The sequence below is a fragment of the Leuciscus leuciscus genome (assembly GCF_965113295.1).
Source record: "Leuciscus leuciscus genome assembly, chromosome: 25".
NCBI lineage: Eukaryota > Metazoa > Chordata > Actinopteri > Cypriniformes > Leuciscidae > Leuciscus > Leuciscus leuciscus.
The window spans coordinates 20966325-20987462 of record NC_138724.1 but is presented as its reverse complement, the minus strand read 5'-3'; the positions used below and the strand labels follow the sequence as shown (position 1 = coordinate 20987462).

The window sequence follows — 21138 nt, the reverse complement described above, 5'->3', positions numbered from 1 at the left end:
AAAAGTTACTACAAATATTTCTGAATTTCAATATTTCTGTCTGCATGTCTCTAGTAGTCTAGTCACCTGTTTCCACCCCTAACAATCCAACATACCAATATGTATGATACTTATAATCCCAATATAAATGTGATTAGGAACCGTTCTGGAATAACTTTTTGTTATTCATTAATTTTTCCGACTAAAAAGGGTCTAAATTAAATAAATTCTGAATATTAGCAGCTGTCGCAAGCAGTAACTGTTTGCTTCCAGCTCGTCTCTGTTTCCATCATCGTTTCCATAGATGCAGCAGCGCGCCCGCTCTCGTGTTTCTCTCTAAAGCATCCGTGTAGAAACGTTAGCTTGAGGAGTTCCGCCATTTTCGAGAGCAGTGAAATGCTCAAAAATACACATTAAATTATTCAACTACAAACATAAGTGCGTATTATTGTTGATGTTACGAGATTTGGCTAGTTCAAAACTCTTTCAGATTATAAAATATGATTTTATCAAATCATACGTGTTTCTGTCAGTGCGTTAAAGAGCGAGGCAAACCCTCACGCTGGAGGAAGCAGCATGGACTGGAAAGGCCAACGCTGATGACAGCTGCATAGAAGCGGAGAAAACGCCTTCATATTAGGGTAGGAAGCGAGACAGTTCTCTTATACGATATCATCCTACAATATATATATGTTTATCTTACTTTTTATCGGTTTTTCACTAGTTAAATGTGACGTGCTATACATCCTGCCAACTGACTGCTGAAGACAGACTGTCTTAACTGTTTATTACTAATTAATCATTACTTTTAAAGAGTAATAAGGTCAATATGAATGTATGGATGTTATAAATTACATTTCATCTAATCGTCCTGCTCTTACCATTTGTTTGGAACAAACAATTTATGCTTTCCTCTGTGTTTTTGTTTGTATTCTGCAGAATTATGGCAGATTCCTGTGGTCTACATAAAGACTGGTACTCAATACTGGGTGCCTGTCCAACAGATGACATACAAGAGCTGAAACAGAAGTATCAGAAGCTCATCCTCATGGTAGGTATTCAGCAAATGTTCCCATACATCAGTGGTTCTCAAACGAGGAGTTATTTAACGTTAAGTAAGTTGCATTAACAGAAATTGCTGAATCAAGCCATGGGTCTTCAAATTGTACTCTGAACAGGTCAAAACTGTTCCCACTTCCAATTGTTTTTTCTCACTTAATTCCAATACTGCCTTGTCACTGAGTGGTGTGTATCATATGAAATAATAATTTATAATATATATCTCTACACCCTAGTGAAAAAAAGTATACTTTATTGTATTCGAAATATATTCCCCTTTTCAATAGTACATTGCAAATATAATAACAAAAATTGTACTATCTTTAAATATATTAAAAGTATATTAGCGTCATGCTTTTACCTATTTTCACAATACAACTTTTAACACACTTTAAAATAATTGTACTTGAGTATGTTTTCTAAAAATATATTTAATTTTTTAATTTTTTATTTTTTAAAAGTGTATTTATTTGCACTTTATTAAACATATATTTTTGGTACATTTTAACTGTGTGCTGGAAATGATCATTGTAACAATGCATTGAAAGTATACTTTCAAAATACATTATAGTATACAATAGTATTTTGTACAAAGTATAGCTAAGTTTTATTTGTCTAATAATGTACATTTGTTATTGAAGTATGCAATTTGTAGTATTTGGAATAAGCCAAAGGTATTAATGAGCCTATACTTTTGACTCAAATACATCACACCACGATAGCCTAGTGGGCAAGTGCGCCCTTGTGCTTCGGGAGACCTGAGTTTGACTCCAGACTTGTGGACCTTTACTGATCCCGTCCCTCCTCTCTCTCTCCCACCTTACTTCCTGTCTAGCTACTGTCCTATCCCAATTAAAGGCGAAAATGCCCAAAATATATATTTAAAAAAAAAATATATATATATATAAATACACTTATGGTATATTGCTTGTATGTTTCGAAGACACTCGTAATGAATTTGTAATGTACTTATAACATAAAGTACACTTTAATATCTCTAATCAAACATGTAATTAGTCCCTACACAGGCATATACTTAAAGTATACAAAATATACATGAAGTTGGTCCAATTTAGTACACAAAATACACTTAAAGTAATGCTTTACTACAATTTAATTACATCTAAAATATACTTAGTACAAAATTAGTTGTTTCAAAATAGCACACTTCAATTTAACTAATCATTAACACACTTGAAGTATACTTAGCTTTTTCTTTCACCAGGGCATTATGGTCAGAATAGGTTGTTAGGTTTAGATATTGGGTAGGATTAAGGGATGTAGAATATGGTCATGCAGAATAAGGCATTAATATGTGCTTTATAAGTACTAATAAACAGCCAATATCCTAGTAATATGCATGCTAATAAGCAACTAGTTAATAGTGAGAATTGGAGCCTAAACTAAAGTGTTACCGTATGCATGTATGCACACACACACACACATAAACACACTATTCATTACAGGTTTTTTATTTTATTTTATTTAACAGTGGGCCTTGGAGTCAAAGAGACTGAGAACCACTGCCGTAAATGTTATTTAATACACAATAAGTGCTGCATGTTATGCAGTGCATGTCTACTGATAAAATTCATACCGAGATAAAGATTATGCTTGATTCTCCCATAAAAGTTTCCTCCTAGGGCAAACTGTTCTTGCTAAATACTAGCTTTGAAAATATATGCACAATTAATCAATGGCATCAGTATTTCTCATTAATACACATTGCAGGTTGATTTATCCCAGTCAAGTTATACTTAAGCTGATTTGTTTAATCCCAAACCCATTTTAATTACAGCAATCTCATAACACCAGTCGATAAATCAGGATGTGTGCCGTGCAATTTGTAGAAGCAGTTTGAAGACTCCATTCCAATGCCTTACGCAATATACAGCAGGAGAGTGATTGATAATGAAAGTGATAATAGTTCAAGTTTTTTTTTAACCTGTCAAAGTCAAATGAATGAGCATCTTGTGATGGAAATGCCATCACGTATTGGTTTCTTCATATTATAGCCAGACAGTTGGGCAGGAGTCCGCTTACTGATTCAGAATTCAGCGTTGCCATTGTAACCTCAGGCTTAAAGCAATCTATACTGCTGTATTACTTAGGATTACTGTTTGCAGTCACAGTGTCCTGCCTCATTCCTTCATTCTGAGATCAGCCTGACAGTAGGTGGCAGTAGTGTGATGGTAGTAGCCTTTGTGCTTCGGTCTCTCTCCTCTCTCCATTGAAGCAGAAAGCGGCTGCAGGCAGAACACCAGAGCCCAGCGGAGGATGTGGCAGTGCTCCCTTCGCAGCCTCTGAGAGATGATGATGTATTGTTAGAGCTGGCGAGTGCTCCAAATTGCCCGGCCCTTTATATTGTGTTCCTGCTCTCCAAGCTCCATTAGCCCCAGTAAATGAATATTTTACAATGCGTGCAAAGAGACAGCAATTAAAGCGTGTAACTCCAGAGGGGCAGGAGGATGGGCTGCTCTAACAGAGCTCCAGCCTCTCGTTGTGTTATGTATTTATGACAAGTACCTGAGCTATACAGACTGGAAATTGTAGAGTAACACTGTAGTAAATGGGTGGTATAACCACATTAGTGTTTGTAACATTGAGCCAGAATGCATCTTAAGAAGACTTTTGAAAACAGTATAGTAAGGATTCAAATGTTAAATCTTATTGTTTTTCCCTAAGATTTTCACAAGTTATATATTTGAGTCATGTGACAATCTGATTTTGATTTTTAAAAGATGGGCCCAGATTCTGAAAGAATTATGTACAGCATGGAACAACTTTGGGATTTAATTTTGTGTATTTAACATTACTACAGTTCAAACGTTTGGGATCAGTAATATATATATATATATATATATATATATATATATATATATATATATATATATATATATATATATATATATATATATATATATATATATATATATATATATATATATATAGGTTTCCACAAAAATATTAAGCAGCACAACTGTTCAACATTTATAATAAAAAAAGTTTCTTGAGTACCAACTCAAGGGATCAGGATCTTTCAAAAACTTTCAAAAATCATACGGACCCCATGCTTTTGAACAGTAGTGTTTGCATGTTATCTAAATCAAATCAATAGTGAAATAATATTTGATGTATATATGTGTAAAAAAATAAAATTATACAAGGGGCATTTTTTTTGAAGAAATTAAAATGATTTTTTGAGTTTGTTTTTTAAATGCCTAAGCTTTGACCAATTAAAAATATATTCATAAATTTGTACCTTTTAAAAAATCTTGCATTTTCAAATTCAGCCCAGTGTATCTTCATCTCTCCATCAGGCGCTCAATCAAACGCTCTGTTACGACAGACCTGAAACTCAGTTCACAGGGACTATCTATTTGACAAAAGACTACCCAGGGAGATGTTTGTGGAGCAGCGGTATGTGCTTGCCAGGGCTAAGCTGCACTTCACACCTGTGGTCCTGACTCCTCGAGCTCACCTACAAAGAGTAGAGGGAAGCAAAACCCTATCTCCGATTCCGCCACTGGGGAGAGAGTCTAATTCTCTAGCAGAATCTGGCGTCCTGCTGGAGGTAACTGAGAAATTGTGCTGCCAAGCTTGCTCAGCCATTCTCAGGGTTCAGGACCGGAGCTGTTTTTGCTTTTCTGTGCTGGCTGAGAATATATGTTGGATATATTACTTTGGGAAAGGTGATGGTTCAGATTGACACACCACAGAAATAAAAAGAACAAATCTAATATTTAAACATATAGCTAGTGTAGTTTGTCAGTGTTTTTGCGGATGCATCTTCATTGCCATTATGCGTACTAAAATACACCCCAAAATGCCTTACAAATTGGTGTCATAATGTAGACTGATTTTTTTTTTTTTCACCAACGTGTAACTTTCTGTGTTGTGAATATTATTTAAAATTCCATTTTCAAGCATTACACTATGTAGTAGGCCTTGTTTTATATTTTATAGATATTCGGTTAACACCTGGTGCATTATATTATACTGACTTTCCAGTGTTATTCTAGATGGCTACGCTGATTTAAAGGACAAGTTCGGTATTTTACACTTAAAGCCCTGTTTACATATCGTATCTGATGAAATAGAACGGTTAAGATTAAAATTTGGACACATGCTCCTGTCCCGAGAATTTTAGCTTTATTTCGCTTTTGTGGACCTATTTTGCCAAACGCGTCACACCCGTGATTCTTCCGTTGAGAGCTTGAATAATAGACACTCCAGCCCAGTTGGTGGCGATAATGCACCTTTGCCAATTGCAAGCAAACCACGGGCATTTCATTGAATACACAGAAGAAGCAGAAGAAGAAGCGGCGGAGTAATACCGTAAAGGTGCTGCGGTCTCACAGCACGTCCTATTAAGTCAATGGAGTTGGACAAAAACTACGATAAAACCTGTTGGAATGCATCTTTTTCAGCGATTTTTGAGGGAACATATCAGTGAACACCCCCTGACCACTCGGTGAGTTTCACGTCTTTGTAAACGAAAGTTTAATGTGTTTTTAGGACGGAATCTTCTAGTGCATATAGACAACCATTGTGGGGGTGGGGGGGGGGGAGCGAAATAAACCTAAAATTCTCGGGACAGCAGCATGTGTCCAAATTTTAATCTTAACCGTTCTATTTCATCAGATACGATCTGTAAACAGGGCTTTAAGTGTAAAATACTGAACTTGTCCTTTAAAGTTTCGCTTACGGCTCAAGATTTCACTTTAGCTATTTAGCTTTGGTCATTCTCTTATCCTCTGATCTGAAGCATCCTAAACACAAATCGATTTAATCCTCTTAGCTGGTATCCTGTGCCGTTCCTAATCTTAATGTCTTTTTTACTCTGGTACTTTTAATTAAACTGAGATTTGAGGGAAGAAGGATGCTTTCCTTGCATTTTACCAACTTGAAATTATAACGGCATGTGAAAGCACTAGTGCTGGAGAGAATGCACTCCCAAAAGCCTTCCATCAATTGGATGGCCTCAATGAATGATTTACGTCAGTATATTTAAGCATCTTTCAGTTAAAGTTCATTGGCCCCTCTTTTTCATATTTGAGAGTGGGCTGCGAGGCGGCAGAGCGCTGTCTTCTTTCGCCCGCACTGTAAAAATGACAAGAAATGGTTAATGATTCAGGATGATCAGGAAGTTAATTTTTGGCTTGTTGCTGCAGTTGCTTTTCTGTTCCTCTTCTCATCGCATTCTGACCACCCATTAACAAAGTGAAAACAACAACAAAAACACAAACAGAGAAAGGGGCGAGGAGGGAGGGGGGGATGAACGGGAAACAACGGAGAACGGGCACCCTTAAATTTTAATTAGTTTTAAACTTAATTGCTTGAAATGATTAGTTGAATTCAGTCTTCCTGTTGCTTAAAATTACAAATATAATCGCTGTGGACAGTAATTGGCTTGCCCCAGATTGTCGGTTATTGTAGCCCAGTGTCACCCCATGCATCATTACCCGACTTTGGCGGCGATGCGGCTTCTGAACTATAGCGACCATACAAAAACACAAACATACACACATGCAATGCTGTGCTCGCCTGTGCCAGAGCATAATCAGAGTTTGGTTGAATGCCTGCTCGAAAGGATCTAAGTTGTTTTCCGTTTGCCCCTTTCAACCTTGCTCTTCTCCAGTGGGCGAATGAAGTGCCCCACGGCTCAGCTGACCCTCAACCCCCACTAATCGATAGTCACAGCCCACGATCTGTAGATTGCTCAAGGAGAATGACTCTATACTGTAAGGATCCATCTAGGCCGGAAGGGACTGTCAAAATAAATCCCTAAAGCTTCCTTTAGGGAGGCTGCATTAGACTTCTGGGTAAATTTGTATTTTATTTTGGCGAAGCTGTGATGTTACGGTAAGATCTGTCATATTTTAGGACACAAAGGGGGGATCGCATTAGTGTTTTTGGCTGGAGGAAGGAAGCGGCCTTTGCCCTTCTAACTGTCTACTCTGTCCAGTCTTGTCATTGGAAAGACATATCTGTCCTAACTGATATATATTTTACGCCATTGTCCGTATTAGTGCCTATGGTCTGCCTTCTCTGGTAAACTGTCCAAAAGCACAGCAAGTCCTTCAGCAAATTGCCCATTAACTTGGCGTCAAGACCTGTCACCATGTTTACATTTTTATTATTCTACCTTTTGTATCTCCAATCATATTGACAGTTTCTGTTTGTAATCTGTTTCTGAAATCTGACTTGATTACATAAAAAAAAGGGGGTTTTGCATAAAATTACATTAAAAAACCCCCAACTGTCATTGGTTATCATTTCTGTCAGTCTCATCACCCTGCATTTTGATTGGCAGTTTCACCCGGACAAGCAGAGGCTGGACGTGTCAGAAGGGGAGGCGGAGCAGCACTTGCAGAGATTCATTGACGTCGACCAGGCTTGGAAGATCTTGAGTAATGAGGAGAGCAGGAAGGAGTACAACCTCCAGCTAAGGGGTACGTTCCCTCCTGTCTGTCCTCTTATGCACTTTCAGTCTAATCCTTCTAAGTACTGAAACTTTACTAAAGTGTATTTGGAGGAATTGTGTTTACATGGGCTATGCTGTAATGAATTTCGTAAATGCTAAGTGACCACACTTATGATTTTTGTGACCAAAATATCATAGAGACATGGGTGTTGTTTTCTAATTAATTACCTAGCAATGCCCTAGCAACCACCCAGAATACTCTGGAATTTTCTGTTTCATTCAATATTGAAATTACACTAACTATTTTTAGATGCAATGGACTTCATTGTATTGAATTTTGGAATCTGCGTGATTGGGAGTTTCATGAATGGCCAAACAGATTTCACTTGTGTTCAAGTTGGTCAAGTGGCTGCTTGGTTTGGAAGTGAATTCTATGAGCGGTGCTTCATACATTGCTACAGTATGGACAATGTACCTTTTTTGCCCTAATTTTTGTTGCAATTTCATTAATGTTCCCCTGTAGTCAATAATTGTATCTCTTAAAACTCATCTTTGATCACCAAAATGACATATTTAAATGTTTTTTCCTGTAAAAAAATTCTTCATGCCTTAAAATAGCTTGAATGTAACTACACCGTTGCTTCATTTAGTATACGCGGATCCGTGAATATGCTAATAAGCACCGCCTCCACTCACACCATCTCACAGATTCACTCGGCCAACTTACTGAGGTAAACGCTGCACAATGGTATCGCTCTTTACAACGTCGGATTCATAATGGTAATTAATATGATTAGTCTTTTGCTTGACTGTAATCCAACAGCTAATAATGTGTTGCTAATGTTACACAAACCATGTTCCCGTTCGCATCTCAGAGTAAGACAGCTGTCTTCTAACAATCATCTGAAATGCTTTGAACGACTCAGAACTTCGTCTGTGGAGAAAGGCATATACTGTAGTTCATCATAACATCATAATATACACAATACACTTGTTATATTGCTAAATTTACCCGATTTTTCATATCAACAAAAAACTCTCTCGAGACTTCCTTGCTAGTTCACTGTTAATGATATGCTAAAGCCCGCCGGCACGTTGACGTGATTGGTTATAAGGTAGTTTGTGACGTCAGAAACACCAGCGATTTCAAAACCGCATTATTGAGACTGTCTTTTTTTCCCCAGTTTTTGCCGTTTTAGACATGGAATGAGCACTTTTGGCTTGATAATTTGTCACATAGCAATGTCATATCAACCATCCATAACAGTCTAGCACTGATAAGTACAGCTCACGTTTACCCTGAAAAATAAAAATTCATCATTCATTTCCATTCATTGTTGATAATTTATTAAGAGCATAAAGCAGCTTTGTCACTAGCCCTTTGGCAAACTAAAATTGTCTGAAATATTTAAAATACCAAAGGAAGGAATGAGAACCGAGCTGTTGTCTTTGGTCTGGACAGATGCTTCCTTACAGAAGAGCGTAGCTAGAATTGTGGGTACTAGAGGAGGAGGGAAATAAAGAGAGAGTGCGAGAGAGAATGTAGGTCAGGTCTGTCACACATGGCCAGTTCTTACATGAAGTGATAGTCTGCTTCTCTCCTCTCTCGCCTAAGGAACAAGCTCCCCCTAGCCCTCCATTAGGACCTTCAATAAGTGTACATCCAGGGTCCTGTGCGCCATTAACTGGGGAGCTGTGGCATCGCCTTTAGGGGGGAACACTTTGCACAGCTACTTGCTAACGTAGATCGCCACAGCCACAGAATTGACATTTAGAGAGCGTCCACAGAAAAGCCAGGCCTCGTTTAGGCTGCACATGCAGGAGTGCACATGCTCCTCATTTAAATGCAGTGACTTTATTTCAGATATAGTTTTGACTTCATTTGCAAGTATTAAATGACACATTATTTTAGGTTACAAAACTTATTTTTTTTTTTTTTAGATATTATGATAATTATATTTAATGTCTCTCAAACTGTATATTATAAATGTATGCATACAATTAATGTAAAGCAGATGTTTCAAACTATACGACCATCATGTAAACAAGTGTGTTATTTCCTATATACAGTAGTAGAGCTGCACGATTCTGGATAAATTGAACATTTTTCAATTTTGTTTTTTTCAATCTCACATTTTATTTTTCAAATAGAGATCAAGATTCTGAAGAGACAACTAAACAAAATAACATGTAATTTACTAGGGGATCTGGCAAAATGTTAATTGCTGCAGACTATTGAAAATGTTTAATTAATTTGAATAAATTTTTATCGGTTTGAATAAATGATTCAACGACTCGCTCAAAAAGACTCGCTGATTCAATGACTCCCTGATATTACCAATTTAATTTTTTTGTCAGTCCATATTGCATACATTGACTGATTTAATTGTGTGTGTGCTCATTTCCTCTATTTTTACATTAAAATGTTCTTTGCCATTTTCTAATGCTCACCTAAAGTTAATGTATTATAACACTAATAACACGGTTAAATGTAATCTTTAGAAATTTTTTAAATGAATATAATTTTTTGTACTGTCAAATATTTAGAATTATAAATAATTATTTATTTTATTTAATTTTTATGCAAATAGTGTACAATTTTAAGTGACTGTTTATTGGTCATCATTGCTCATAACGTGAAAATAATTATTGGTTTGTCGGTATTGGTGCAAAAAAACAAGTACACAGTAAACTGTACAGTTCATTTTTTTGTGTGAAATTTATGTAAAAAATCTCAACTCTCAATTTAACTCTATATGGTCTGTTTTAATTAAGTTTGAGATTGATTCTGGCCAGCTCAAAGGATACACTAATCCCTAACCAACTTAAGTAGCCTGCCCTGCAGTCATTCACTGGACACTGAAATGTGTGTCAATATTGACCAGACAAGGTTTGATGTCAAATACTGTGGCCTCTATTTAAAAGGCTACGTTCTGGTTGGGTTTATCTTTTGCAGTTTCCAAAAAAAAAAAAAAATAGTATTTATAAATATTCATGCACTCTACTTATCAGCAATGTATTCAGTTTTAAATATTCATGAACAGGGTCTTATTTTTTGAGATATAAGGAGAGATAGCATTTTACTTGTGGTTACTGTCATAGGAATAAGTCTTTATACCTTTCATCAGTTTACGCATCTCTGACTTAATGACTGAGCAGAAATGCATCATTCGTAGTTGTACGTTCGTAACTGGAGGTTATTCTGGGGTACTCTGTATAGAATGAGGTAATTAATCAAATTTTTATGTTGCATAACTGAAATCTTCCCATCAGTTTAGGTTTTCACTAAATATTATATCCGAATGTTATTCATATTCTTGAGGTGAATTGAGACACATCGGACTACTAATTTCAAAGATCTCATTTCATTGTCTCAAGTTCTTTTTTCTTTTTTTGCACCTATAAGAAATTAATGATAAAAGTTAGTCGCCAGAAATGGCACCTGATGATAAAACGTTGCATTCAAACCTGTTAATTGCCAAGATCTCAGACACTATGCCAGAAAGGGACAAGAACCGTTACTTGGAAGTGTCGCGTTCCTGATTCCTTAATTTATTAGGAAGCAAAGAGATCTAATTTCATTCTCGGCCTCTTGACAATTAATTGTCATATTGCATTTTTTCGCACACGGTTTTAGTTTCAAATTCACTTATTAGCAGCCTTTAAAGCAGAACCTTGTGAAATACCCAGTATTCTCTGCTTTAATATTCAATGAATATTTTAAGACAACTCATTTGTGTGTATTCATAGCAGCAGTAGGAGACATGAAGGCTTTGCTAGGGCACTCTAAATGACCTCAGATGACTTTGCAGCTTCCTTTCTAAATCTCTTATTAGTGGAACAGCAGCCCAGCAATCCTCTGTGATTATTGCTTAAATATTTCAACAAGCAAGGATTGCTCTGAAAACTTTTTCACTCTTCCAGACACTTTTTCCTGCGAAAGCTCAAAGGTTCAGGATGTGGCTTGTTTTTTTGTGTGACACAAATTCAATGTTGTAATGAAACACAACTTTCAGAGTAATCTTATAATATATATATATATATATATATATATCTTTTTTGTTATCAGTGAGGTATTAGTCATAATGTATTGCCTTCCCCAGTGTTATTGTAAAATGCAATGCTAAAATGCAATGCAATGCTTTTTTTTGATGAAATACTGCTTTGTTCATGATAGAAAGAGAGCATATTGTCTCATTTCTTGCTTTATCTTGGATTGATCATCAGTTTGACTTCCTCTTCATATTACAATTCTCTGCAGCACATGAACTGAAACAGAGCTGGCCAATGGACGCCCATATAACACTAGACGACATGAACTGGGATTGTGGTTAGTCAGTACCCTGCTCTCAAACAACTTATAATAATATATTATAAATATGGGTTATAATTATAAAGCATCTCTTCTGTTTCAGACACTGAGTGTTATACGTATGGCTGCCGCTGTGGAGGAGAATTCATCTTAGAGAAGGAAGACACACAAGAAATGGAAACGGTTGTGTGCTGCAATTCCTGTTCGCTCAGCATTGAAGTTAAGAAGGTTACATGACACTTTTGGATACTTCAGGCTAGTTTCTTATTGGACTGTTATTTAACTCTTTTCCAAAAAGGGACTTATTCTATGGACACGTTGTGGATTTTAACAGGAAGTCAGCCCCGTTCATAACTGAGCCTGGCACTTACAGTATGAGAAATTATTAGTTTTTTCAGGAACTGTCTAAAATGTCAAATTCAAATTTGACAGTATACAGAAATCAAAAGACATTTCTTTCTTAAAGCTATTTGTTAATGGTCTCCACATACATCCTCAAAGTGACCACACTGTAAAAACCTTCCCATTATCCTTTTTTTCTTGTGGAACGGAGCAGCATATTTCATTTCATTCACATGTACCTTTATCAAGTGCATCACCAAATAACTGTTTCCAGAATTGGGTCACACTAGACTCTCACTGTCACAGAAAGCCCTTGGTTGTTTCCTCTGAGCTAGACGTGCTCTTTTACAGACCAGACGTTTACTGAAATGCTGTTTGTTCCCCAGCCCCCTCCTTTCACTCCCCTGTGTTAGCGAGGACCGGGCGGGCGGCTCAATAACCTCTTAGCTCTTGTTAACTTTGTTTGCATGTAAATAAATGCACTTTTTTCCTCCTCCAACAATGAAGTCACAAACTGCCTCCACACATCACTGGTCGAAAAAGGCCCTCCAGTTAATGATGAGCTTTTCAGTTTTCTTTCGAGCCTTATTGTTCTCCGGTCCACTCAATTTTGGGGGGGGATCCGCAAGGTTGTGGCATTGGAATAGGGTCATGGCTTTATTAAACTTCAAACAGTCATTAGGCTGTTTGCTAAAATCTGTCGTCCCATAGTAGAAACAGCTTGATCGGGGCAAAACCACGCTTTTCATCAATGTCCTGAGGCCTGAACCGAGGCTAGACCTGCCAGTGGACCGGCAATGGACCGAACTTTAATCGACTGTGACATCAATTACGGATAATCTCATCACTTTTGGAGAGTGGGCTTGTCAAATCTCTAATTAAGTCCTCGGTTCCCCCTATATGTGCAGACAGGATCAACAACACATTATAGTGCAATGATGGACATCATCATTCTATTTTTGAGAGGATATAACTTTTAACCTTGCGTGCACTTGTGGGTCTGGCCAGGCAGTTGGGCAGCTGTGTTTCTTTGAATGAATGTCCCTTTATGTCGGTGACTGTAAATGAGGAAAGAATCATAATAATTCATGACAATTTGCATGGTAAAGATGTGTATTTTTAATGTTCTAGTCATTACTTGAGTGAACTGTATTTTTGTATGCTGGCCAAATGAATTATTTCAGCGTTCATAAAAATAGATCAGAATGTCAAAGTCAGGTTTCAGGTTAGAAAATTAGAAAGCTATGTAGTTTTATAAAAAAAAAATGAAAAAAAATCATTTAAATGTATGTTTTATTGGATATTGCAATTACTTTTTCTGGTATTCAAAATATTGAAAATGTTATTGAAAATTATTTGCAGACACCTCACCAGGACTATGGGTGCAATATGAGTTTTTTTGTTTTGTTTTAGGTACTGACACGTATTTCTGGGGGAAATGACATAATAACTGTTTAATTCGAACCTTGTCTCTCTGTTGTTTGGTGACTGTTCTCACGTTATTTTCCCTGTTGACATCTGTGTGAACGGTAACCCTAAACCTTTGTCTAACTAAGCAAGACTTTCACTGATCCCGGTTCTTGTTCACAGGTAGCTTTGAAAAGAGTTTCCTTTAATGCAAAGCCTGCACTCCAAGTAGCTGGAAGATAGGACCCTTTTCTTTGAATGAACTTTCATCACCTTTTTTGCTCCCATGGTTTCTCATTTAATGCAGGCGGTTGGACAAAAGAGGAAACCTCCCTCCCTCTTTTAACTCTTCTCAGCTCAAACCTTTAAAATAGCTGGTGTGTTTTGGACAAGGTTGCATATTTGCCTCTCACCTAAAAATTTTCAGAGGGGCCAGCAGGTGGGAAGCCTTGAGGAAGATGGTGGAGAACATTGTTTTGTTTTTTTCTTACATAAAAGATTATAAAATCTCAAACCACTATCCTTATTTTCAGAATTCTGAAACCATATTCTGCTTCCCAATACTTAAACTTAACAGCTACCTTACTAACTATTAATTAGCAGTTATTAGGAATTTATTGAGGTAAATGTCCTAGTTAACAGTGAGAATTAGACTAATCCAAAGTTTGACCAAATTTGTATTAATGTAGATCTGCATTTACTCTTTTACATGCTTTTTACAGAATTTTATGTTCATATTGATGTTTTGATGTTGAATAGGAGATATTATATTTGCATTTAAAATTACACACTTAACCTTTAAGGTTGTATCGTTTTGGCTCTATTTTTGATGGATGACTCTACTAAAGATGTTTGCAGGAAGCTGATGGCTCCATGCTTGTGTTGTGGTTGTCTGGTTTGTTTATGACTGAGAGTCTTTCAGAGAGCCAGAGGTTTACTGCCTATCCCATCATCCTATCCATTCAATTGGCAATAATGCTAACAGCCCTCATGCAATGCTAGACCTGTGTGTGTGAGAAAGAGAGAGAGACCGACAGAGAGGGATACAGTTATATTAAGCCAAAGTATAACCTCTCAAAACACCTATGAATCCTTATAGGTAAGTTTTATTCTGCCTTAACAGGATTGCTTTGTTTTTCGTTTTTTGCAATAATGTGTAGACCTGAGCTATACTATCTGCTTGAAATATGAATTGGTGTGTTTGAATCGTGACTGTTTTCTTTTAAAGGCTGTTTACACATTTGTTGTGAAAGCAGTTGCCAAGGGGAGTCACAATGCCAGAGCGTCCCCAATGTGCTCATAGACTAAACAAGTGACAGCACTGGTGCACCCATAAAGCCACCGGGCCCTCAGGTGCCCCCACCCCACCGTTGCATGCCCGAACATGTCAGAACCTGGTTTTAAAAATAACTACTCCTTGTTAATCAAGCCAACCTGCCCCCAACCACTACACCAAAACACACACTGTCCTCCCTTGCCGATAATTATGTCAACCTGCTTGTCACACACCTTCATTTGCCTGTTTTTTAATGTTAGCATGTCATATATGTTGGCAGATAGATGCTTTCTGTCTTTAGCCTGATAGACTGAAAAGGCACAGCAGTAATGTCTCAAAGGAGGCGGACTTGCTAATCAACGACAGCAAGTTGAATTTGAAATGCAACAAGGAACCGCTTGGCCACGCACAGCGTGCTTGGAGATGCAACTTCATTGTTTGCCAATCTCATAATTGGTTATTGGCCTTATAGCTCTATTGAGGGAAACCCTCTAATTTGGAGTGAGATGCAGTGGGTGGTAATTGCACACACTGTAGCTGTAGATGTGTCATTTTGAAGTGTCCACCACACCTGAGCTGTCTGTTTTATTCCCCGTCCTTATCTTTTAGGAAGTGAACATCATCTACAACTTCCGGGTCTAAGAAACCCATCATGTGGTATTGATTCCAAGTGGAACGGGAATGCCTGCATGTTTTAGGCCGTGGCTGGGATAATGAGCTCGGCCCTTTATTCCCATCGCCTGTCGCTCCTGGTGATGGAATTAGCTTGAAGCAAGCAGAGCGGAAATCACTCGGCTTTATGAATGACATCCCAGAGGTGGGAACGGATTAGTCTTTTCCCTCTCTCCCTCGGTCTGTGTGTCTGTCTGTCTCTCTCTCGCTGCAGCTCTTCTCTTTACAGCACCAGGTGGCTTTTTTTCCGGGCACAAAGGTGTTTCTCTTAATCCCATTACGCCAGTGTTAAGTCTCACTAACATCAAAATTACCCCCACCACCACTAGCCTTCGTATCTCTTTGCTTCTCCCACCCCCAGTTCGCTTTCCATCCGCTCCCTTTCCGAGTGACTGAAGGTGGTTTCACCTGAAAGGAGGAGAGATCTGCAGGGCAGCTGCTGTTTTAGCAGTTGATGTTTCCATTGCTGACTCACAGCGATTGCCAATCCTGATCCAATTTCGCCATGCTGGTGGCCCCTTATTCCCTTGTCCAATAATGTGTCTGCTGGAAAAAATCCCACTGCTCCAAATCAAGTCTAATCCTTGCTGGAGACCTCATGTCAATCTTGTCATCCAAAAGGGAAAAAAATCAAGACAAAACCATACATCTGGACCCGCCCCAGATCTCTCTTTCTCTCCATTTCTTTGGCCTCTAGGGATGGCTTTTAAGTCCCCCATCTTCTCCAAAGAATAGAGTAGGGATCACGCAACATGACCTACCAGAACCTTGATATCACAATATTGCCACCCTTGGGCATTGGGACATAGGTGCGGATTAAGACTTTGCATAATAAGATTACACGCTGACTGAATGATATCAAGGGACGATCCATATGTGGCAAGCTGGCTCTCTGTCTCCGGCTCAGTGGCGGGTGGTACAGCTTGTGGAGAGAGATGCCTGGGAGAGCCGCTGGGAATCAAATGGGATTCGGATTGTAAATGAGTTGGCCATTTGCAGTCATAGCTACCAGTGGCTGGATCTATCGCTGTCTCACATTTAAATGTGAGAGGTTAGATCAGCTGTCCTTTGTGTGATTACCACAATGACCCGCTATTATGGCCAAGTTTACTGGGACATTTTTACAATGATTTGTTTCTTCTGATTGCAGATGTTTGATATCACTTGCTGTGTTTTTCAGTAACCAAAGAAAGCGAGATGTTCTGATTCTACGACTAGTTAAATGCACAATGGTCATCCTAAATATTCCCAAATTCTCACCCTAGATTCCTTCTCGAAGAAAAGTCAGAAGTGGTCAAAGCTGGTAGAAGTTTCCTTTTGTCCATGAATACCTCGGATGCCATAGTTCAACAGTGGCAGCCCCTGCTGACAGACCCCTCCATCCCAGGAGCTGCTTTTCTCTCAAGAATCTCACCATTCATGGCTCCCCATTCCCGCATCTTCAAAGCAACATTCCAAGAAAATCCCTCACATAAAAAGATACCTCTCCTCATGAGCTGATGATCTAGGGGTGTCAAGCTGTTGTTCCTGTCCCACTGTGTGCTGTGGGAAATGGATGTGTCTGTCGACTGGATGGGATCAATAAGCACAAGGCCACAACATCGACCCGCTGCTCTCCTAAATGACTCCATGAGTCCTTGTCCGCTGTGCTGGGCAGTCAGGCACTGTGGGGAACTTGGGGAAACTGGAAATGCTTCAAACCAGGGGGTCCCAAACAGAAAAACATACCCGCTAGTATTAAACAATACCTTCCAAACTGTAAAGCAAGTACAGACCCCACAGCTTTGCGAATGAGGCCATGTCCATTATGTCAAAATGCTGGACAAAAGGGAAGTTGAATGATGTTAACTATAGTCTTTTGGACCTTTGTGGATTTGCGATTGTGTTTTGTAATAACATCAACAAGCAGTTCAGTTAGTCTAAATATAGAACAGCAACCACCGTCCTTAAAGAGTTAATTTCATATTGGTCATTGGTAAAGGTGCATGATATATTGGTGGCATTATATTCACATTAATTTAATCTTTAAAAAATACTAATAATTTAATAACTTGCCAGTGCAAATCTCTAAATGAATATCCATTTTTCCATACTGTACATTATAATGTTGTAATGCCTAAATTGACGTATACCATTTAAGCATTGATTTTTATAGTTTATTTTATTTTGAATATAAGACAAAATAGTATAGATGTTGGCCATTTATTGATTATTTGTCAAAATGTGATGATAATTATCTGCACTAGTCAGAATTTTAAATCGGTACATCCCTAGTCTTTGGTTAACTATACGCTTTTTTCCCAAACTTGGACTAAGTCTATCATGCTGTTGAATCCTGCTGTTTCCTACCAATCCAACCCCAGTGGCAGAAAAGCTATATATATATTACTGCATTGCAGTCGTTTGCATTCACGTTTCGTCCCTCAAAACAGATTCTCCATAGAGGGACCTATTCCTTAGACTGCTTAATGAAAACATATCCGTTATCAGTGTTGATAACAGCAACCCCAGACATGATTGTAGCTTACGATCACAGAATGCATGACACCTGCCTGTCCAGTATCAAAGCTGCCTGCCGCTTATGCAAATATAGCAAGATAGTCCTGTAGATCAGTCTATGAGGCCCCACCAGTCAGATCAGACTTCCCAGGAGGTTTGTGTCACTGATAGCAATCACTGCCACACAAGCATACAACATTACAGACTCAAATTAGCAGAGCACAGGAGAGAGAAAGGGGATTAGAGAGATCCGCTCTCCCACCGGCCCAACTTACAAATTAAATATGATAATCAAACAACACGATCACAATGGATTTGAAGACAGGGGTTTAGCAAAATTTAGCTTGTTACCCATGGTTGCACGCTCTAATTTGGATTTTCTTTTTTTCATTGATGGTGGTGATTATGGCGGCTTTGTTTGTATTACTACATGTAAGTTGAAAGTGCAAAGTAAATTTCCACGAAACCTTACGTGCACATCTCTTTAAAATATGTCAGTATTTTTCAGGAACTACTGTTGGTTTGAATAGTTGTAAGACTGAGTATTGATACCGATTTATTTAATTTCGTTTTTAACTTGTTTTAAGATTTAACAACAGGAACAAATGTATATATTTCATTTTTTAATGTATCTTATAAAAATACTCATTCCCTGAAAGAAATGATAAACACTGTAGTGAAGTAGCCTAATGATAATTGGAAAATCATTATTTTTACTCAGCCCTAGTTCTAAAGAAATTCTTTATTCTTCTGAAATGTTAGTTGAAACAAAAGCATTTCTTCTTAGTTCTTTACCTCAGTTTTAAGGCCTGTTAGATGACCCCGTTGAACAACTAGTGGGGCTCTCCAATTGCTTAAAAAACAGCTGGTATTCAAATTGGATTCCCGGTCTAATTTCCTCTGAGGTAACTGGCATTTCTGTCCCATCTGTCAACAGGTGAGAACCAGAGCTGAAGCCGAATGCTCTGGTGGCTGCCTGCACAAACAGCCTAATTCAATAAGGTGATGTCTGTGTCAGCCAATGCTTATCTACTGAATTCACACAAGGTGTCTGGGAGTTTGAACAGTGCTGGGCCTAGCAAGGTGGAAAGTTGACACCTGCCTTTCCAATCCCTTAAGACAACAGTAAGTACCTCACCTGCTGTTGTCATGACCTGACAAAGATTTAATAACATCATGTTGATGGAAAAGTTGGTAAATAACCTGATTTGTCTCATTTTATTACATCATCCGTTCTATTTAAAGCTATAACATCAACCATTTAAACTTTTCTTGGACTGATTCTTGAGGTGTAAAACCAACAGATTGGAGCATTCATGACTCGCAGCTTCTCTGCTCTTTATTGTCAAGGCAATCAGGAGTTTATTCGTGGTTAAGAGCAATGAGAGAGAGTAGAGCGAAAGCCTCTCATCAAAAGAAAAGGCCCGAAACAATTGTTTTGATGACTGATCTGTGGCCCAGACTGTCATCATTACCCCCCATGAGAGGGACACACACCCCCTAAAACAATCCACTCTGGGCTAATGGCTCCTACGCATTTCATTTGTAAGACACTATAGAAAGTATGCTACAATAGGCTCCATCTTGAGAGGGCCCATCTGGGTGCCTCTTAGATCCTTTGAACAGCACGGAGGGTCGCTGACCTAGAAAGCCATCAATAAAAGACAATCCTTGGGAGGACAAATTGAAGAGCGGTGGAATCTCTCGTCTTTGCCTTCCTCAGCTTTGAGTTTATGGGTGAGGCTGATGATATTTGCCCACTGTACTGTGTTCGTTACTCAACTTTGCTGTCATTATTTGGTCGTCGGGGTCAAGTTGTTTCTGAGGTGAAGGAGACGTTGGCTCCTTTGCAGGAGATTTGGAAAGGGCTGTCGCACAAGAAGTGAAATTTAAATGGTTTTACCCCATACTTTGGTCCAAACTTTTGACTTTAAAGGAATACTCCGAGTTCAGAACAATTCATCAGCAATATATATTATACACTTATAATGGAAGTGAATGGAAGCCAATTTTTTGAGAATTTGAAAGCAGAAATGTGAAACTTACAACATAAAACCAAAACCTTAATAAGATAAAACCAAATTTTACAAGTTAGAAGTACAATCTGTTAAAACTTTTGTATTATTTAAGCTGTCTAATCATTTTACTGTAGTTTTACAGTTTTAGTGTTTACAGAATTTAAGTTGTAAAATTAGATATAACTTCACACAGAAAAGGTTTGTAAATGATTTTATCATTGTTATGTTTACATGACTATTGTTTACATCTTGTGGCTATTCTATTGAAACTGTAAGTATTTTAACATTTACGTATTGGCCCCATTCACTTCTATTGCAATCAGCCCACTGTAACCCAAATTTTAGGGTTTTTTTTAAACAAAGGAAAGGAAATGTGTTTGTGTTAATCAACATTATACCACAATTTCTGTTGGTTTGAGTTGAACTTGTGCTAAACCAGGAATATTCCTTTAATTAACCACATTCATACTTGTATTTACTATTACTACTTTTATTTAAAGGTGCATTCAATTAACTTTTAGAACTGCACATTCTTTAAATGTAATTATGAAGTTTTGTGTGCTTAGTTGAACATTTTGAGTCATGCTTCTGTTGATATTTGTTAACCATTCCAATGATCTAATGAGGCATTGATGGGCTGGACCACATCATTGACCTCAGAAAAACACCCTGAGTTTGTCGTACCGCCAGTCCACCTCCAAATAACAGGTTTTAACCAATGCCTTTAAATGACCAAATGATTGCAATGAAACGACACAATAAATCACACATCTGAGCCCATTGACAGTCATTCAGTCAAACGTACAATATACATTGTAATTTAAGCTATTGGCTGTTGAGAAGGGGAGCTAATTGTTCGGCTTTTTTTTTTTTCAATAATCAGAAAAGGTCAGTGGTGAGGCTGTCACTGCCTTTCACAATGCCAGCCAGGCAACAGATGTTAATTCGAACCATTACTGTCCTATCGCTCGGCGAGATGAGTTCATGACAAACAGCAGAGCTCTCTCCCATGCCGAGAGAGAGACAATCCAACAGACTATAATTACCTCCAGTGCCATGAGACTGATGGAGACAAGCCCTGCAGAAAAGGACCCATCACCTACCTTAGATATAATATTTTACTACCTAGTAATTTATCCATCATTCC

At 38.0% G+C, this 21138-nt stretch overlaps 1 protein-coding gene across 3 annotated transcripts; it reads left to right on the top strand.

Annotated features, from left to right (window-relative positions):
• The first annotated feature begins 355 nt into the window (after positions 1-355).
• On the top strand, positions 356-18429 carry dnajc24 (DnaJ (Hsp40) homolog, subfamily C, member 24). 3 transcript variants are annotated; one of them, XR_014202569.1, is made up of 6 exons: positions 356-620; positions 919-1030; positions 7355-7493; positions 11727-11795; positions 11881-14625; positions 15412-18429. XR_014202569.1 is itself a non-coding variant. In XM_082158895.1 (5 exons), exons 2-5 carry the CDS (start codon positions 923-925, stop codon positions 12012-12014), a joined length of 450 nt encoding a protein of 149 aa, XP_082015021.1. In that variant the 5' UTR covers positions 356-620; positions 919-922; the 3' UTR covers positions 12015-18429. The 3 variants fall into 3 exon arrangements, 1 of the variants encoding a protein (XP_082015021.1); XR_014202570.1 differs by having other exon boundaries at positions 11881-15619; positions 16740-18429; XM_082158895.1 differs by having other exon boundaries at positions 11881-18429.
• The last annotated feature ends 2709 nt before the right edge of the window (positions 18430-21138 follow it).